A 16298-nucleotide genomic window follows, 5' to 3' on the forward strand; every position below is an offset into this window, starting at 1 on the left:
TCCCAGAAACCGCCTCGTCCCCTCGGCTTTGCGTATCTATCAAATCACAACGCGTCTCATACCAGCCGAGCAAGAAAAACAGAAACTTGTTCAGCACAATCCAGTGACATACACCTCATGTGGTGGCTAGATCCTGGAAAAGAACTTCTCCACGTTGTGCGTCTTGTGTCGCTGGCTCTTCAAAATTCACTCGGACTGATGCGGCCATGATTATTCAAGCTATTCAATCGAGTTCTCGCGCCTTATGTCGAGAACCTTGATCTTGATCAGGTCAACTACGGAATCGGTCAAGGTCAGGGTTTCGCTCAACAGGATTTACCCGACTGGACTTATCCTCATATCAGGTCAACTTACTCTACGCAAACTCAAGCTGAAAAAAGGTGCTCTTGACAAGTTCCAACTGCCCGTTGATGTTCTTGAAGGTATATGTTCGAAGCCTTTCCAAAGAAGGTCATGTACTGAAATGGACCAGGACATCTGGGGAAGTTCACGCTTTCTCTTCACTGGATGAACTTGGGCAATAGGCCAGTTGAGATATTGATCGAAGATGTTTACCTCCTTGTCGTTCCAACGCCAACAACCCAGAGTGACCCAGAGGAAGAAGAAGAACGAGCACAAGCGGCCAAGGCTGAACGATTAGAGAATGCTGAACTGTTACATATTCAAACTCAACCGGCAGAAATGCAAGGTATCGCCCGTTTCCTGGACTATCATTGTTAGCGATTAATCCATCATTTACAAGACTCCGAACAAACGCAAGGTTTATGGCAATCTCTACTCAACAAGGTCATCAACAATGTTCAAATCACTGTCAAGAATATTCACGTACGGTATGAGGATAAACTCAGCGTTCCGGGGGTGAGTCAAGCAAGCTGTATTTTGGTCAAAATGTAGACCGATTCGTGTTGCAGCATCCTTTCGCGATGGGACTTACTTTGGCGAATTTTTCGGCCGTGTCTGTGAACGAACATTGGCAGCCAGCTTTCATTGAAAGTACCGCCGGTCTTATTCACAAGGTTTCTTAAATGTACATCCTCTTCTATCTTGCCTAACGTGGCATTCCAGCTCTCCAAACTGGAATCGCTTGCTCTTTACTTCGATACGGATTCCGGAAGTATGGCTGGTTTGCCACCCAATGAAGCATTGGAGAAGTTTACAGCTATGGTGATGAACGTATTGCTATACTTCCTTTCAATCATGTTGACAACACGGTTTGCAGATTACGCATGGTCCTGCAAATTCAAAGCACCAGTTCATCCTTAAGCCTGTGTCCGGGGAAGGGCGGGTATGGTTTCACGACCTTATGCCTTGGGGTAGTTGCTTATACTTGACATAGATTGTCATCAATAATAAATTCGATAGTCATACACCTCGATTTGACGTGCAGCTGATTTTCGATGAGATTGGAGTAGTTTTGGATAGAGACCAGTACCGGGATATTCTGTCTTTGTTAGACATGTATCACGTCTACCTTCGCCAACATCAGGTAGGCTACATTCACTTCTTAGCTCGGTTGTTCTTGCTGAACTACTGTAGTATCGGAAGTACCGACCGAGTGACGAGGAGTTTGAGTCAAATCCTGCTCAAGCCCGGCTCCAATATGCTGGAAGTGCCATACTTGCAGAGGTGACAGAGAGGAATCGTAAATGGACCTGGAAGTATTTTGCTGAGCGCCGCAACGATCGCAATGCCTATATCCGATTTTTCCAGAAAAAGTTGTTAACACCTTTGTCTGGCACGGTCTGTCACGTATCCCTTTCTTTAACTAATACTTACGGGTATGAGCAGGAATTAGAGGAATATCAAGCTCTTGAACGAAAGCTGTCATATGAAGATATTCGTTTTTACCGCTCTCTGGCTCGTTCTAGGTTGAGAAAGGATGAGGCATTGAGGCAGAAGGTAGAGGAAGAAAAGCGCCAGCAACAACTTGCAAAACAGAGTTGGTCGAGCTGGTTGTGGGGTGGTTCTTCACAATCCACCCAGCAAATCGATGTATTCAGCGGAGAAATGACGGAAGAACAGCGTAAAGAGCTCTACAATGCTCTCGATTTTGATGAAAAGGAGGCAATAGCCAACACTCTGGATATGCCTAGGGATACGCTCAAAGCACGAGTCACTGCCAACCTTCGAACCGGGTCTTTTGCTCTGAGAACGAGCCCTTCGGATGATTCCAAGGATATTCTATCAATTGTATTTGATACATTCCATGCTGACGTTGTGCAACGCCCCAATAACCTAGAGGCACAATTGTCCCTGAAGGCTTTCCAAGTGTTTGATGGGACAACAAAAGACACACTTCACCCTCAGATAGTCAAGGTCAAATCTTCGATGGGTGTACATCATTACCGAGATGACGACGAACCTTTTTTCTTCTTCAAATACGAAAATAATCCGCTGGACGATCGAGCAGATAATGCCCTGACGATTCGCATGCGACATATGGAAATCATCTATCACAGAGGCTATGTAGAGGCTGTTTTTAAATTCTTCAAGCCACCGCCTAGTCAGCTAGAGTCTGTTGAAGCCTTGTTGGTCAGTATAATCTCCTCGTATTCGTCAAATCTGGTTTGACATGTTTACAGAATGCTGCTAGTCGGACTTTTGAGGGTCTCAGAAAAGAGACGCGAGCAGGTCTGGAATACGCATTACAGACTCACAAGACGATTGACATTCATATGGATCTGAATGCACCCGTTATCATCATTCCTGAAGAGTACGTTTGCTCTTTATACCCGGCGTACATACTCTTTTGTTGACTTCCTTGTAAGGATTACCACTCCCAATTGCAAACATCTCGTCATTGATGCTGGGCATATTTCTATTGAAAGTGATCTCGTGGATAAAAGTGCGGTGCAGTGGGTGCAGCTGAAGCGCAACCAACAATACAACGACGAAGACTACCGTCAGCTGGAATCTCTTATGTATGACAAACTGACTTTGCGCCTCGAGGATGCACAGGTAACATTCTTCTTCCAGCTAGTGGAACGTAAACTCAACGGGATGTGTTTCCAGTTTGTCCTTGGTGACAGTCTTTTTGCCTGCTTGGACGCGCTTTCATCAACATCGAATGACTCCCTCCATTTGCTAGAGCGCATCAATATCCATCTTGATATTCACCAATCTATCGTTCCGACGGCCGTTAATCTCGCACGTTTCAAAATAGCAGGAAATCTTCCCTCGTTGCACGTCAACATTTCTGATTCCAAGTACAAGGCTTTGATGCGTTTGATTGATACATGCATGCCTAGCTTCAGTGATAATGGCCAAGATTTGAATCCGTCTATGACGAGGTCACAAATCCATCTTCCTACATTTCAGATGCCCGTGAACCTGTTTGGGTCGACCAGTCCTGATCTCGACATTGACATCGAGGATCAAGAACGGGACGAACACGATGACAGTGGCAGTGTGCACTCAGATGCCTTCTTTGAGCAGAGGAGACTTTACAGGCTGTAAATACTCTCACCCTCTCAAATATCTTGAAGCGGTTTTTCTGACTTTCGACATGTAGGGACAACCCCATCAGCAACAGGTTTGTCAAATTGATTTCAAGGTCGGGGTTCTTCAGGCGTCTCTCTTCAAAAGTGGGCCCGTTTCTGAAAGGAGGCTGGGGGATCTTACCCTAGAAGGATTTGCTCTGATATTTGGAATGACTGACTACGTCATGCAAGTTGGCGTTCAGCTACGGTAAGCTCTACCCTTACAAAACCCACATCATCTGGCCAATCTCGTCATTCTAAGCTCGGTCTCGATGGGATTAATGGCGTCGAATACTCGAGTCACGGATGTCATTACCTGTGAACAATCCACGACTGGTCCAAACACCGATCTTCTGAGCGTCAAGTACACCCGTATCCAGAAAGATTCCCCCGAGTACACCGCCGTCTACGAAGGTGTAGACCAGAACGTCGATATCCGTATATCTACTATCGTGTTCCATGCGGCCCCGGAACCGATCATCTCTTTATATGATTTCATCATGGCGACGTTTGTGTCCACTAGTGAACAGACTACCTCGACTTCTGCCAATCAGGATCCCCCCCAGGACACAAGCCAAAGCATGTATGAGTCGAAAATCAAGGTTGTTATAAAGCTGGACAGTGTCCAAGGTTTGCCTGCACCTCTTCATGTTCAACTGACCTTTAACTGAACGTCTAATGTCAGTCGAGCTGGTCAATGAATCGGCGTCCCTTGCAACGCTTGTTCTGTCAACAGCTGACGTTGCAATCTTTTTGCGTCCTGCTACTATGAGAATCGCCGGGAGACTTGGTAATCTGGCTTTGGTCAACGGGCCTGCTACGAGTAACCTACGGGAGGAATTCAATCAAATGCTTTCAATCGAGGGGAAAAATTTTGCCGAGTTCGCATATCAGACGGAGACACTTTCATCGGCTGGATTCGCCTCGTCATCGTTTACGTTAAATGCCGCATCACTCAAATTCTTCTTTCTCGAACAACCCCTCCATAACATCTACGTCTATTTAAATAAGTTAGCAAAACTCAAAGGCATTTACGATGCTGCGACACAAGTTGCGGCTCAATCTGCCCCCGATATTGGCCACCTGCGGTTTGAAATCACAATAAAATCGCCTATCATCGTAATACCATCGAATCCATCGCTATCCGGAGATGTGCTCGTCATGCGCTTGGGTGAGATAGACGCCAGAAACAAGCCTGACCTGAAGACCAACACCGTTTCGGCGAGCTTGCGCGGAATACAACTCGTTTCTAGCTTCAGCTATGATGGAAGTGTCGATGATCTCAAAATGATTGACGATATCGATATCAAAGCTGATGCCGTGCAAACCTTCGGTCTGGACCGCAGCAATGACATGAGTTTCCCTGATATACAGGCGAGTGAGACCGCCCCTTATATTACATATAACTCAAACCCCATTACACACGCAGGTCACGGTACAAGTTTCAGATATAAAGCTTCATATGACGCAAATGCAATACCAAGCTCTTCTCAAGTTATCGAGTTCCGTGACCCGAGTCTTTGTGGTTCAACCGGAAGTCGATGATGCAGCTCAAGATAACCAAGTCACGTCGACCACCTCATCAAGCGACCACCTGCATGAGGGCGTCAGCCCAGAGCTCAAAGTGCCTAGAGCGGCCGCTCCCGATGTCTGGACAACCCTTGATGTGGTTGTCTTCGTAAATGCGGTCAAGCTACACCTTTACGACGCTGAAGCAAGATCTCAAGCCAGCTTTGAGCAACATGGCATTGCCCGCTTTGCTTTAAATGACAGCACTCTCCGCTATAAGTCGCTGTCTGACGGTAGTCTGGAAGCTCAGCTGGTACTTCAATCGTTTACGATGAGTAACACCGAGCCAGGCAACACACGATTCCGCGAGATCATACCTGCAGCCCAACATGACCGCAGCCAGTTCATGGTACTGTATACCGCTACTAGTCAACCAAGAGCAGCGTTGGCTGTCGTCACTGTTGACTCCCCACAGATCATCTTCTCTTTGCATCCTCTTTTTGCTCTCTTGAACTTTTTCACGAATCAGGTTCTGGAGACATCTACCCAAGCGACGGTAGACCAGGAGGCTCCCCCGTCACAACCAAGCACCTCCGGTGTTCAAGCAGCATTGGATTTTCGGCTTGACTTTCACGATGTGGCCATCAGCGTACTGGAGAATGACCAAGATCCAAACACTCAGGCTATCAGGCTGAGCATCCGCCAAATTTCGGTTTCGCAACAGGTGCGGATTAATCAACGTTTCATACAGTCACCTTGACCATGAATTCTTAGGGAGTCCTTGCTTTAAAAGTCGACCAGCTGGGAATGTCACTTATGCAAATGGGCGACAAGATGGAGATGGTGAAGTTCCTTGACGATTTTGATACGACATTCTCGCTGGATAGTAGATCATCGGTGTCCCAACAGATGATGAACATGGAGTTATCTGCTAAAGCCATCATCATTCGAGCCTCTTACAGGGATATCAGCCTAATCACAAATATCGTGAACAAAGCTTTCGAGCATATTGGTTTGTCCGGTAGTAAAGATGGTGTAGTTGATCAGACAACACAAAGTCAGAAAACCACCATCTTGGCGAGATCGACTCGGTCCAGGGGGCAGCCCATAGGCAAGGCTCGTGCCCTGATGACGATGCAACAAGTAAGTAGTAACAGTAGTCCGGAATGGATTTGCCTACCAGTGATTATCAGTTCAAGGGGTCTTTTGACGGTTTCAGGCTAGTCATGATTGGGGATTTACACGAACAGCCGATGCTACATATGAAAATCAAACCCTTCATAGTAAGGGCACGAGATTGGTCAGCTGAGGTAGGATCTTGTTGACGTTGTATCAGTGCCTTCTACCGCTCACTCTGTAAAGTTGCATGCTACAGTGACCATGGCACTTCAAATCAATTTCTGGAATCTGATGAACAGCCACTGGGAACCCTGTAAGTAGGCATGCGTTTTTTCTTTCCCTTCATTTGCGGGGCTAATCTTAGTCAAAGTGATCGATCCATGGACATTTACAATAACGGTATTATTGCTGAACTCTAATTAGTCCAACAGCTCATCTATTTTAAGGCTAGCAAAGAGAAAGCAGAAGGCGGATTGAACTTTGGATTGTCCGCTCGTGATCGACTTGACATCAACTTGACATCCAACTTCGCAGAAGTTGCCACAACGACCCTCAACATGTGGAGCAAGGAGGGAATGTCCGTGCTGCAGAAAGCTCGAGGCACGTATGCTCCCTATCGCATCCGAAATAAAACTGGTACCTCCATTCTCGTATGGTCTGAAGGCGATGCCGGCATACACGCTCCTGAGACCGAGGCGATGCCAGTTCATAATAATCGGACGATTGACTGGCGCTTTGATGACTGGAGGACTACTCGAGAGGTAGCAGTACCTCCGATCTATGTCCCAAAAAAATACTAAGTGAAGCGTTTCCAGATCCACACGTCGGTTGGAGAACATACCCTCGGTGTTCAATTTGCCAACAAAGCCTGGGAGCAGATACGAGGAATTCCAGTCGACCGCGAGGGTGAATATGTATATTCCCTTCGGCCTCAGAGCGGCAAGTACCCAGAAAGGCTACTTTGCGAGGTCAAAGTTGTCGAGAATACGAAGATTGTAACGATCAGATCCACATTCAAAGTCGAAAACCTTACATTGTACCCCTTGGAATTGATGTTGGTGGACGAAGCCGGTCACCCTGTGGCTTCGCTCGAGAAAATAGCTCCTGGACAAGAGTACGCCCTACCAATAGATGCGGTCGCCAAAAACCGAATTCGCATTCAGCCCGACCGTGCGTTTTTCACATCAGTGACTTTGACTCGATGGTGACAGCGTCCTAGAGGGTTTCGGCTACAAGTGGAGCCCCGCTATCCGTTACGATGATTTACTAGCCAGAAAGGGGTTTAGTATCAGGTGCACTCACTCAGACCCGCGAGAGGCGGCTTTCAGGTTCCAGGCTTGGGTACACACTGACGCAAACGAGGGGAGCGCTCGGTGAGTGTAATCGTGATTGGATCGCGAGATTTTACATACCTTGTTTACTCCGCAGGAAACTTCCCAAGGTTTCGTTGAAACTTCGGGCGCCATTAGAGCTTGAAAATCTTCTCCCTTACAACCTAGAATATCGTATTTATGACAAGAACACTGACCAGAACTGGCGAAGCTATTTACGAAAAGGTGGCGTCATGCCCGTCCATTCAGTGGAGCTGGGTCATTTTGTCCTCCTCAATGTCACGATTCAGGACACCGGTGAGATCTCCTTGATGTTATTTAAGTTGCTTCCTGAAAAAAAGCATGAAGTTTTCAAGCCAAGCGATTTCAGCATAATCAACACTGATGGTCATTCAGATTTTGACGTTGAGAATAAACTTACTTTGCGTGATCAACAGGGAAGAAAATTGGAGCTCAGGCTCAATTATATGTAGGCCTCTCCACCCAAAGCACTTATACAAACTCACAGCATTGCTCAGACGATATTCCGAATCTGGTGGTGCATTCAAAGTTCAGATTTTCAGCCCATACATTCTCCTTAACAAGACCAGAATTCCATTTGGTATCAGGTCGAAGTCAGTCAGAACCGGCTCCCAGGACGCCGCAGGGGACAGCCGCCCAGGTAAAATCTAATTTAATTTGAGTTCAACGATTTAGTGAACTTTGGTATAACAGAAATTCTTGCTGAGTCGCAACCCTTTTGTGAGCGACAGTGGTTTACTTTGTTTTCCTACTCTGAGACCGAGAAGTGTTATCGCATGCACAGGAACAAGGACACGAATTCTTCTTCAAGTTGGCAGACACAACGTGGTCCAAAGTACGATATGTCGTGTTGTAGACTTTGCCCCACTAATGTCGACTTCAGCCAGTACCTTTCGAGGCTCCCTCAGCAGAGAGCGAACTTGTCCTACCGTCCATTACACAAAGAGCAGATGAACTTCATCTTGGGCTTTCATGGGCCGAAGGCTCAGGAAAGTATAAGTTGACCAAGGTCATAACACTGGCACCTCGTTTCTTTATCAGGAACAGGTTGCAGGAACCTATTGCATATAGAGAGCACGGAAATGTCCCTCGTGATCGCTATGTTTTAGAACCCGGGGAACGTCAAGCCTTCATGGCTCTCAGAAAGGGTACAGAGAAGCTATTGACGATTGCTTTCCCGGGTTTGAATGCACAATGGTGAGATTTCTGTTTCTCCTTTCTTGTTTTGTATCAACAATACGTATCTAGGTCTCCTCCGATCAACATTGAGGATATAGGATCTGTCAGTCTGCGTCTCCAGCGGCCCGGGTCAGATCGACACAATTTCCTTCTCGTTCAGATTGATGTTCGTATCCAGAGTTCCACTATCTTCGTCGTCATTGCACCCGCGGACAAAGGTTGGCCCTTTGAGATTGAGAATTACAGTAGCTACACCTTCTCGGTGGCCCAGAAGGTGAATGCTGCATCTTTCATTGGACATCCTTTCTAACATATTGTGCATCAGGAGTCAGATGACCAACCAGGTCTCGCAAGGGAAGACAGGTCCTACACTCTTCATGCACGCACAACCATGGAATACGCTTGGGATTTTCCAGCAGTCAGGGAAAAGAAACTGATTCTCAGTATGAATGGGTCGAACCGAGTCATTGATATTATGGAAATCGGGAATCTGGTGCCATTCAAATTCAACGTAAATCTTTTTTATGCCTTAAGTCTTATCTAACTATGGTACGATAGGACAATCAACGGGCGAGAGCCGTCTCGCTCGATGTGAGAGCTGACGGCTATAAACAAATACTACGTATCACCAATTATGTCCCCGAGCAAAGTCTTTACAAGCCCCGGTATCGAAGCAACTCACTTTCGAGACAAGACACAGTATCCAGTGCCGAAGCCTTCGAGGCAGTAACAGAGCAAGTGGAAATCTCTCTCTCAGCGGTGGTTGACCTTGCGGGGATCGGTATATCTCTTGTCGATAAGCGAATGGTTGAAGTCATCTACGCAACTATCGACGATCTCAAGTTCGAGTACACTGAATCTACTACGGCACAAGCTGTGAACTTATCGTGCCACCTGCAAGTCGACAACCAGCTTCACGATGCTTTGTACCCTGTCATTATCCAGCCTACTCCTATACCCGAGGATACAAGTGGCGTTGGAACTCTACCTACAGTCCAAGCCTCTGTCATCTGGCTCAAAGATAAAGGTTCAAACATTGGCTCGATGGACAATATCTTATGCTTATGCACACTTCTTTAGAGCATGGTGTTCTCTTCGTCAAGTATTTCTCTATCCTACTGCAGGCGTTGACCATCGAAGCGGATGAAGACTTACTCTTTGCCCTTTATGATCTCTCTCGGATCCAGGGTTTATCTTGGGACGATCCTTCTCAGGAGTACGTTGCCAGATCATGAGTTCTTATCCAATTTCTGAGACGCTTGTAGCGCCCTCATACAAATTGATGACTCGATGCAGGAACCTGACGACACTCGAAGTGGACAAGATATATACTTTGAAGTGCTTGAACTTCAACCCATCCAGCTATCCATCTCTTTCATGCGCACTGAAAGCATTAATAGCGAGGAGAGGTAAGCAGATTTGGCTACGTCCTCAGTTCGTCGTATCTTATATTCTCACCAGGTTGAACCTTCGTAATCCCCTAGCTGTGGTTGTGAATGCCCTCACCATGACGGTGGGAAACGTCAACGATGCCCCTCTAGAAATGAACGCTCTTGCAATCAAAGATATGCGTTTGACTCTACCAGAACTGCAGACACGTATTCTATATCACTATCGCCAGGAGATTCTTCGGCAACTATACCGTATACTTGGCTCGGCCGACTTCATAGGCAATCCAGTTGGCTTGTTTACCAACGTCAGTTCCGGAGCTGCCGATATATTCTACGAACCTTTCCAGGGCGTAGTGATGCATGGAAACAGAGAATTAGGAATTGGTTTAGCGAAGGTTTTTCCCTGTTCTCCCCTCACTTGTCACTGTATTCAAGATCACTCCAGGGTGCAGCAAGCTTCATGAAGAAAACAGTTTTCGGTCTGAGCGACAGTTTCACGAAGTTTACCAGCAGTGTTGGAAAAGGTCATTAGATCTCTTATTCTAGGAAAGGTTTTCACTGAACCGAGTATTGCAGGGTTGTCCGCCGCTACCTTTGATACAGAATATCAAGCAAAGAGACGGATGACGCAAAGGCGCAATAGGCCGCGACATGCTATGTAGGAGTACGTTTCTCAATCCGATCTGTGCCTTACAATTTTCAAGATATGGTGTTGCCGCTGGTGGAGAAGCATTCGCAAGTAGTGTCACTAGTGCCATGGAAGGTGTTGTCGTGGGTCTTTTTCTCCGTTTGGGATTATATCACTTATTCAATCTTTAAAGATGAAACCGATCGAAGGTGCCGAGTCTGAGGGTGCCTTGGGCTTCTTCAAGGGCGTTGGAAAGGGGTTAGTTGGGTGGGTGTATCAAAATTTCGATGACAATCCAACTGACAACGCTTAGTGCTGTCACAAAACCGGTCGTTGGTGTATTTGATCTGGCATCGAATGTTTCGGAAGGTGAGTCCATGCTCCTTCCTATAAACTGAATATCTAATTCTGGTCGACTTAGGCATTCGAAATACAACCACCGTGTTTGACAACCCGGAGCGAGATCGAGTTCGATTAGTAAGCTATCTTGTTGCTTTGCCTAATCTCCAAATACCAACACACTCTCGGTATAGCCTCGATTAGTCCCAGCGGATGCCGTGCTTCGGGTAGGTGGCAACAAAAGGCGCAGCAACTACCATTAATGACATTATTCGACAGCCGTATGCGGCCAGAGAGGCTATGGGTCAGTGTTGGATGAGGGATTTGAACGATGGTGCATATCGAACTGAGGCGTATATTGCACACATTAGTGAGTATGCCAATCGTTTGCTGAATTTTTGGTTAACCCAAGCATGCGTAGACTCACCAGGTGGTGACAACGTTATTCTCTTGACTCGGTCCCATGTCTTGTCATTCTGGTCCAGGAAACTCAGGCTTGATTGGGAGTTGCCTTTCAGCCAGGTCCAGGGAGTGACCGTCGAGGACACTGGAATCCGGTTTTCACACAAGGGAGGAAGAGACCAGGATAGATTTGCTTTCATCCCTGACAAAGCATCCCAGTCGTGGTTTTTCAAGCAGGTGGCTTCCGTTGTCAAAGCTTATAACGCTCGTAAGCGGATGGATATTTGATGTAGACAGGTTACTGGTACCGTAACATTACAGAACGTGAGATGTTCAAATAGCAATTGTATTCAATCTAAATATTCGAGGCAAAATATGCTTATTGCAAAGTAAAATATTGACGATTACAAAATAGAACGAACTAAACAAAGGGATGAAGAAAAACATTAGCCAGTGGTAATAGGGGTGCTTGTGGTATCTTGTAAGTCACCGTCCGCTTGGGATTTGACTATAGCATGATTATCGGAATAATGATATTCAGAAGATTGTGAAGTGGAGATTAAGCCTTGCTCGAGATGTTGAGATTGACGATAACTATTTCGGGGACTAGTGGAATAAGCGCTCTGGAAGTCGGTATCCGATTCATCGGCAGTCCCAGAGGTAGCAGGGGTAAGTCCCGGAGTAGTTGGAGTTTCTAGCTGCTGGGACACTGAAAAGTCGGGACCGGGCACACCCTCTATCTCAGATAAACTTCGAGAAGAATGAGTGCCATCAGGGAAAGATGTACGGGTAGGAGTCTTGCCCTCAACTTCTGCGACGGCCGCTGATGTCATAATTCGGACAGGAGTGGATGTTGCATCATCATCAGCGGTAGTTGTACTGACTCCGGCAGACGAAGCAGTTCCACTTCTTGTCCTGCTTTTGGTACTGATTTTTGAGGGCCTCTTATGGTGTTGTTTCTTTCTGGGAAAGGGCCGGACGCTAGTGGCTTCTGACTCTTCGTCCGCACTGTCTGAGCTCCCCTTCCTGCGAGGGCCACGACGCTCCTGTGCGAGAGCCGACTCAAGCTGGGACAGATTTAAGCACCTGATACTCGTGACGCTAGCTCGGTACTAACTTTTTGTTGAATTTCCAAGACCTTCTGGGCAATTTTGTCACTCTTGAGACTGATTCCTTCGTCTACAGCATTCATGCCATCTTGGGGGATATCAACATCTGAGGCAGAGAAGCGTTTCTTCCTTGGGAGAGGAGAGGAGTCGGACTGGGTATTTTCAGGAGGCTCTTTCTCGCCCATCTCCTCCTTTTCCTCTACGTCTTCCTCATTCTTCTCCGCAAGAGTGGAATCTGTGGCAAAAGAACGCAAGGCTTTTACCTTAGTTCCTGCGTCACTAGATCGCCGCGATCGCAAGCCCGAAGTAGAAGAAAGGCGACTTTGAGGTCGTGAAGCTGTGTAGTCGGATTCCTCAAGGTCGACAGCCATGGATGCAAGAGCACGTTCAATCTGCGCTTCAACTTCTGCCACCATCTCTGCCCGTTCAATTTCCATCTTCTCCATGGTCTCCTTCATCTGAGCGAGTTCTTTCACAGCATCATGATGTGCTGTTTCAGTCTCGCGAAGTTCTAGCATAATCCAGCTAGGTCAGCATCAAAGTCAAGATTCACGGAAAGATACTTACGGTTTTGGAGCTTGGCTTTCTCAGTGGCCGTGAGGGTGACTAGCCCAGACAGTCGTTTCGTCTCACGCTGTTCTTTATTGATTTTGGTTCTAAGTTGGTTGGCCTCTGCGCTAAGCTTCTCCGCGTACTGCTCAAAAGTGACAAACTTGTCCCGCCAAAGATCTGACTCAGTCATGAGGAAATTGAGTCTTCGGGACAGTCGACCAATCTTGGTCTCAAGATCATCTCGGGCATCGACAAATGCTGTGGCACGTTTTCGGATCGACATTTGAATCATTTGCTCGGCAGCAGTCAACGAAGGTTGTCGTTTCGGTTGGCCAAACATACTCAAACGTTTTAGAAGCGAGGGTTTTTTGAACTTTAAATCCGAATCCATCAGTCTCAAGGAAACGGTAAAGCGATATAAATATTCCTACCTTGTCTTGTAAGACGGAATCAAATGCTTGAATAGTGCGCGTCGAGTGCCACCACTCGGGAGGTTTGATCTGATCAGCCACGGCAGCTGATGAGGCGCCTCGCTTTGCTTGAATCTTGCATATCGGACGGAAACGTCCAGCAGGGAAAGCTTCTTTGAACTCACTAGATGGTTTGACGATTATGAATCATCCTGCACAATAACAATGGTTACAGACCTTGGAATGCAATGGTCGGGATGGTAGTGCCCTTCAAAGGCTGCTAATAAACGCTGTCGGAACCTGTCCCGTTGCTGCTTTTGGGAGACAAATCCAACCGGTGGCGACGAACAACTCCTGTGATCTAGTCAGCTAGGCCCTTGAAACATTTGCTAACCACGTACAAATAATTAACATCCCTGGTAAAAATTAGAACTGTTTCAAAAACAATAACAAGATACGTACAGGTCGCATACACAAACCTCGGACGCAGGGCGAATGCTATATCTCGCTTCGGTGGCTAGACCGATGATCCATGGCCCAGGATCATCGATATAGATTTTTGCATCTCGGGAATGAACGGCAGGGAGAGCTATACCATCCCATCCACGGAGTTCGACGAGATACCGGATCGTATTTACAGCGATCTTAAACACGTTCAGCACTATATTACTTGGGGGAAGCATACACACTTACACCAAGCATCGCAGGATATCTTGAGAAAAATAAGATACGACCTGTGGGCGCTAGTGCGATCTGGACTACCATTGAGAAAGCAAATTCATCTAGAAAACGCGGCTGGACATACTTCGCAAATAGTCAGAATATTGTCAATATTAAGGCACTTGAATAGGGGCCACATTGTGAAATTTATGTCAACGAGTCCACGGCCAAAATCTAAACCCCCAGGGAATCGAGCAATCACTTCAAGGCTAGCCTCTACGTCATTCTTGGGACTAGCATCAAGTTTAATCAGGTCTCCTGCCCTAGGAGCCGGATGGGCCAGTATCTTGGAAATTTGAAGGGTATGCGACTGAACGTCCTTGGAGAATCGTGCCCATGACAATGTCAAATAATCCCTCATGAGATCATATACGGGATGACGTGAAACCAGAGCTGTTTATGAAACTTGGTCAAGCTTGTTGAGATAGAAGTTCAAATCACTTACTGAGAGCGTATGGCAACCAGAAAACAGTGTCGCCTGGAAGGAAAAGGGTGCTTTCACCTGGGCCATGCCCTACAGTGCTCGCCACTTCAAAGTCGCTTTCACTAAATCCTCCATCGCCCTCAGTCTCTGGGTCGGTCTCTGCATCGCCCCATGGTCCGCGAGCGTTTTTCTTCGCGTGGCGACGAGCTGGGATTGATGGATCCTGACTATCACTTATGTTACCGGACATGTCAGTGCGCAGATTTTTCAACCGGGCAGCTAGCATAGACTGAGCGGACTCTTTACGAGAACGTCCGGCCTCTAAGGTGCGCCGAATAGCGCTGCTCCGTTCCGCATCAGCGTGCGACCATACGGTCAGGCACACACCGTAATAAGTTACGATATTACTGGAAGATTGGGCGACATTTGTTGCATTAGCAGTAGCAGTAGCATTGTGATTGGCATGTCCCATGAGACTGGGAGGGCCTAAATATGCAGAAGAAGGTCTTGCAAACGGATCATCTGAGTAAGGGTAAGCAAATGTAGCCGCGGTAGAACGGTTCTCGGCAGTTGAGAGCACTGAAGCTCTCAAGAGATCGCCGGAAGGCGTCGGGGCTAGGGGAGTGCTTGGTGCTGGGAGAGTAAATGTGAATGTGTGAATGGTAGATGCTGGTTGAAGTGTCGAGGCAATAACTTCAACTTCGCGTGTGAAAGAGAGCTAAATTGTTTAAGATATAAACTGGCAGCAGAAAAATATAAATCAAAAACATACTTTGAGTGCCTTGGAAAGCATTTTTCCGACTTCCTGCTTGCTGAGAGAGCCCGCACCCTTGACTACTTCTTCCTTGCCGCGGTTCTTCTTCTTCTTCCCGCCACCTGCACCTGGACTTACTGTACTCCCCAGTACCTCCGGTCTCCACCAGCGATTGACTGCGCCGTCGCTGTGATGGAGACCGAGCACTGAGTCGGGGTCAGCAAGCGTCCATGTATGTGGTGACTTGGGGAGTCCCGAGACGACATAGAGCGAGGTGAGAGGGAGAGTGGGAATGTGGGAACCAACAGGAGCTGGCTCTCTAGCCGAACGCGTAGAAACGATGGAGGTACGGGTTGAGGCGGGTATGGGCTCCATGCTTCTGCGGTGCTTAATGCCAAGAACACGGGAAGCCTTGTCTGTGCGGTACTGTGCAGAGGCGGGGGGTGCGTCGACGGTGATGTAGTCTAACTCATCCGCGAGTGCAGGGTCCTGAGAGGGAGCGGAGGTGAGAGTGGTAGTGGGAGAAGGAGGACGAAACTCGGTGGGATTCTCAAACGAGATGTTGATGATCGGAGAAGTAGCCGGGCTTGTTGGTCGTCCTGTCTCTTTTTTTGGATCCAGTCTACCTCCAACGCGTATCCTTTTCTCTCTCGCATTCAGCGATTGATCAGAAAGGGTCGCCTTGAGAATACGGTCACTCGGAAGAGGGCTCGCAGCAACAGCCGTGGCGGGTAAAGTTGGACGGCGATAGGTCGCCATAACAAGGGGGGAATAAGAAGGAGCGTAAAGGCGCGAACCTTGCGGTTGCGAGACAAGGCTGGAAAGGAGTGGAGAGGTATTAAAGGCAAACGACGAATACAGGATAGCAACAATAAAGAAACTTCTAAAAACATATGTACCCCAATGCCGTCACACGAACCCACCCCTCGCC

General features: G+C 47.3%; 2 protein-coding genes across 2 annotated transcripts; one reads left to right on the forward strand and one right to left on the reverse strand.

Annotated features, from left to right (window-relative positions):
* Window positions 1–117: 117 nt before the first annotated feature.
* On the forward strand, window positions 118–11686 carry AGABI2DRAFT_114096 (hypothetical protein; the record flags this gene model as incomplete). Its single annotated transcript, XM_006454281.1, has 46 exons — window positions 118–156; window positions 220–292; window positions 345–422; window positions 473–688; window positions 743–858; window positions 912–1016; window positions 1066–1164; window positions 1220–1285; window positions 1337–1486; window positions 1537–1740; window positions 1789–2532; window positions 2583–2713; window positions 2769–3452; window positions 3512–3532; window positions 3586–3687; window positions 3742–4109; window positions 4165–4857; window positions 4922–5712; window positions 5763–6131; window positions 6182–6298; window positions 6351–6420; window positions 6478–6506; window positions 6554–6868; window positions 6923–7277; window positions 7327–7480; window positions 7536–7735; window positions 7787–7907; window positions 7957–8099; window positions 8153–8179; window positions 8227–8294; window positions 8343–8656; window positions 8708–8912; window positions 8964–9149; window positions 9197–9665; window positions 9719–9854; window positions 9904–10047; window positions 10100–10424; window positions 10475–10553; window positions 10606–10687; window positions 10734–10800; window positions 10851–10924; window positions 10971–11026; window positions 11079–11134; window positions 11191–11223; window positions 11276–11366; window positions 11418–11686. 46 exons carry the CDS (start codon window positions 118–120, stop codon window positions 11684–11686), a joined length of 9234 nt encoding a protein of 3077 aa, XP_006454344.1.
* Window positions 11687–11844: 158 nt separating this feature from the next.
* On the reverse strand, window positions 11845–16126 carry AGABI2DRAFT_114097 (hypothetical protein; the record flags this gene model as incomplete). Its single annotated transcript, XM_006454282.1, has 11 exons — window positions 11845–12465; window positions 12516–13018; window positions 13075–13432; window positions 13491–13653; window positions 13707–13823; window positions 13871–13885; window positions 13932–14113; window positions 14163–14222; window positions 14275–14582; window positions 14635–15331; window positions 15386–16126. The coding sequence occupies 11 exons, from the start codon at window positions 16124–16126 to the stop codon at window positions 11845–11847; spliced, it is 3765 nt and encodes a 1254-aa protein (XP_006454345.1).
* Between the last annotated feature and the right edge of the window lie 172 nt (window positions 16127–16298).

This window comes from Agaricus bisporus, assembly GCF_000300575.1.
Source record: "Agaricus bisporus var. bisporus H97 unplaced genomic scaffold AGABI2scaffold_1, whole genome shotgun sequence".
Classification (NCBI taxonomy): Eukaryota; Fungi; Basidiomycota; class Agaricomycetes; order Agaricales; family Agaricaceae; genus Agaricus; species Agaricus bisporus.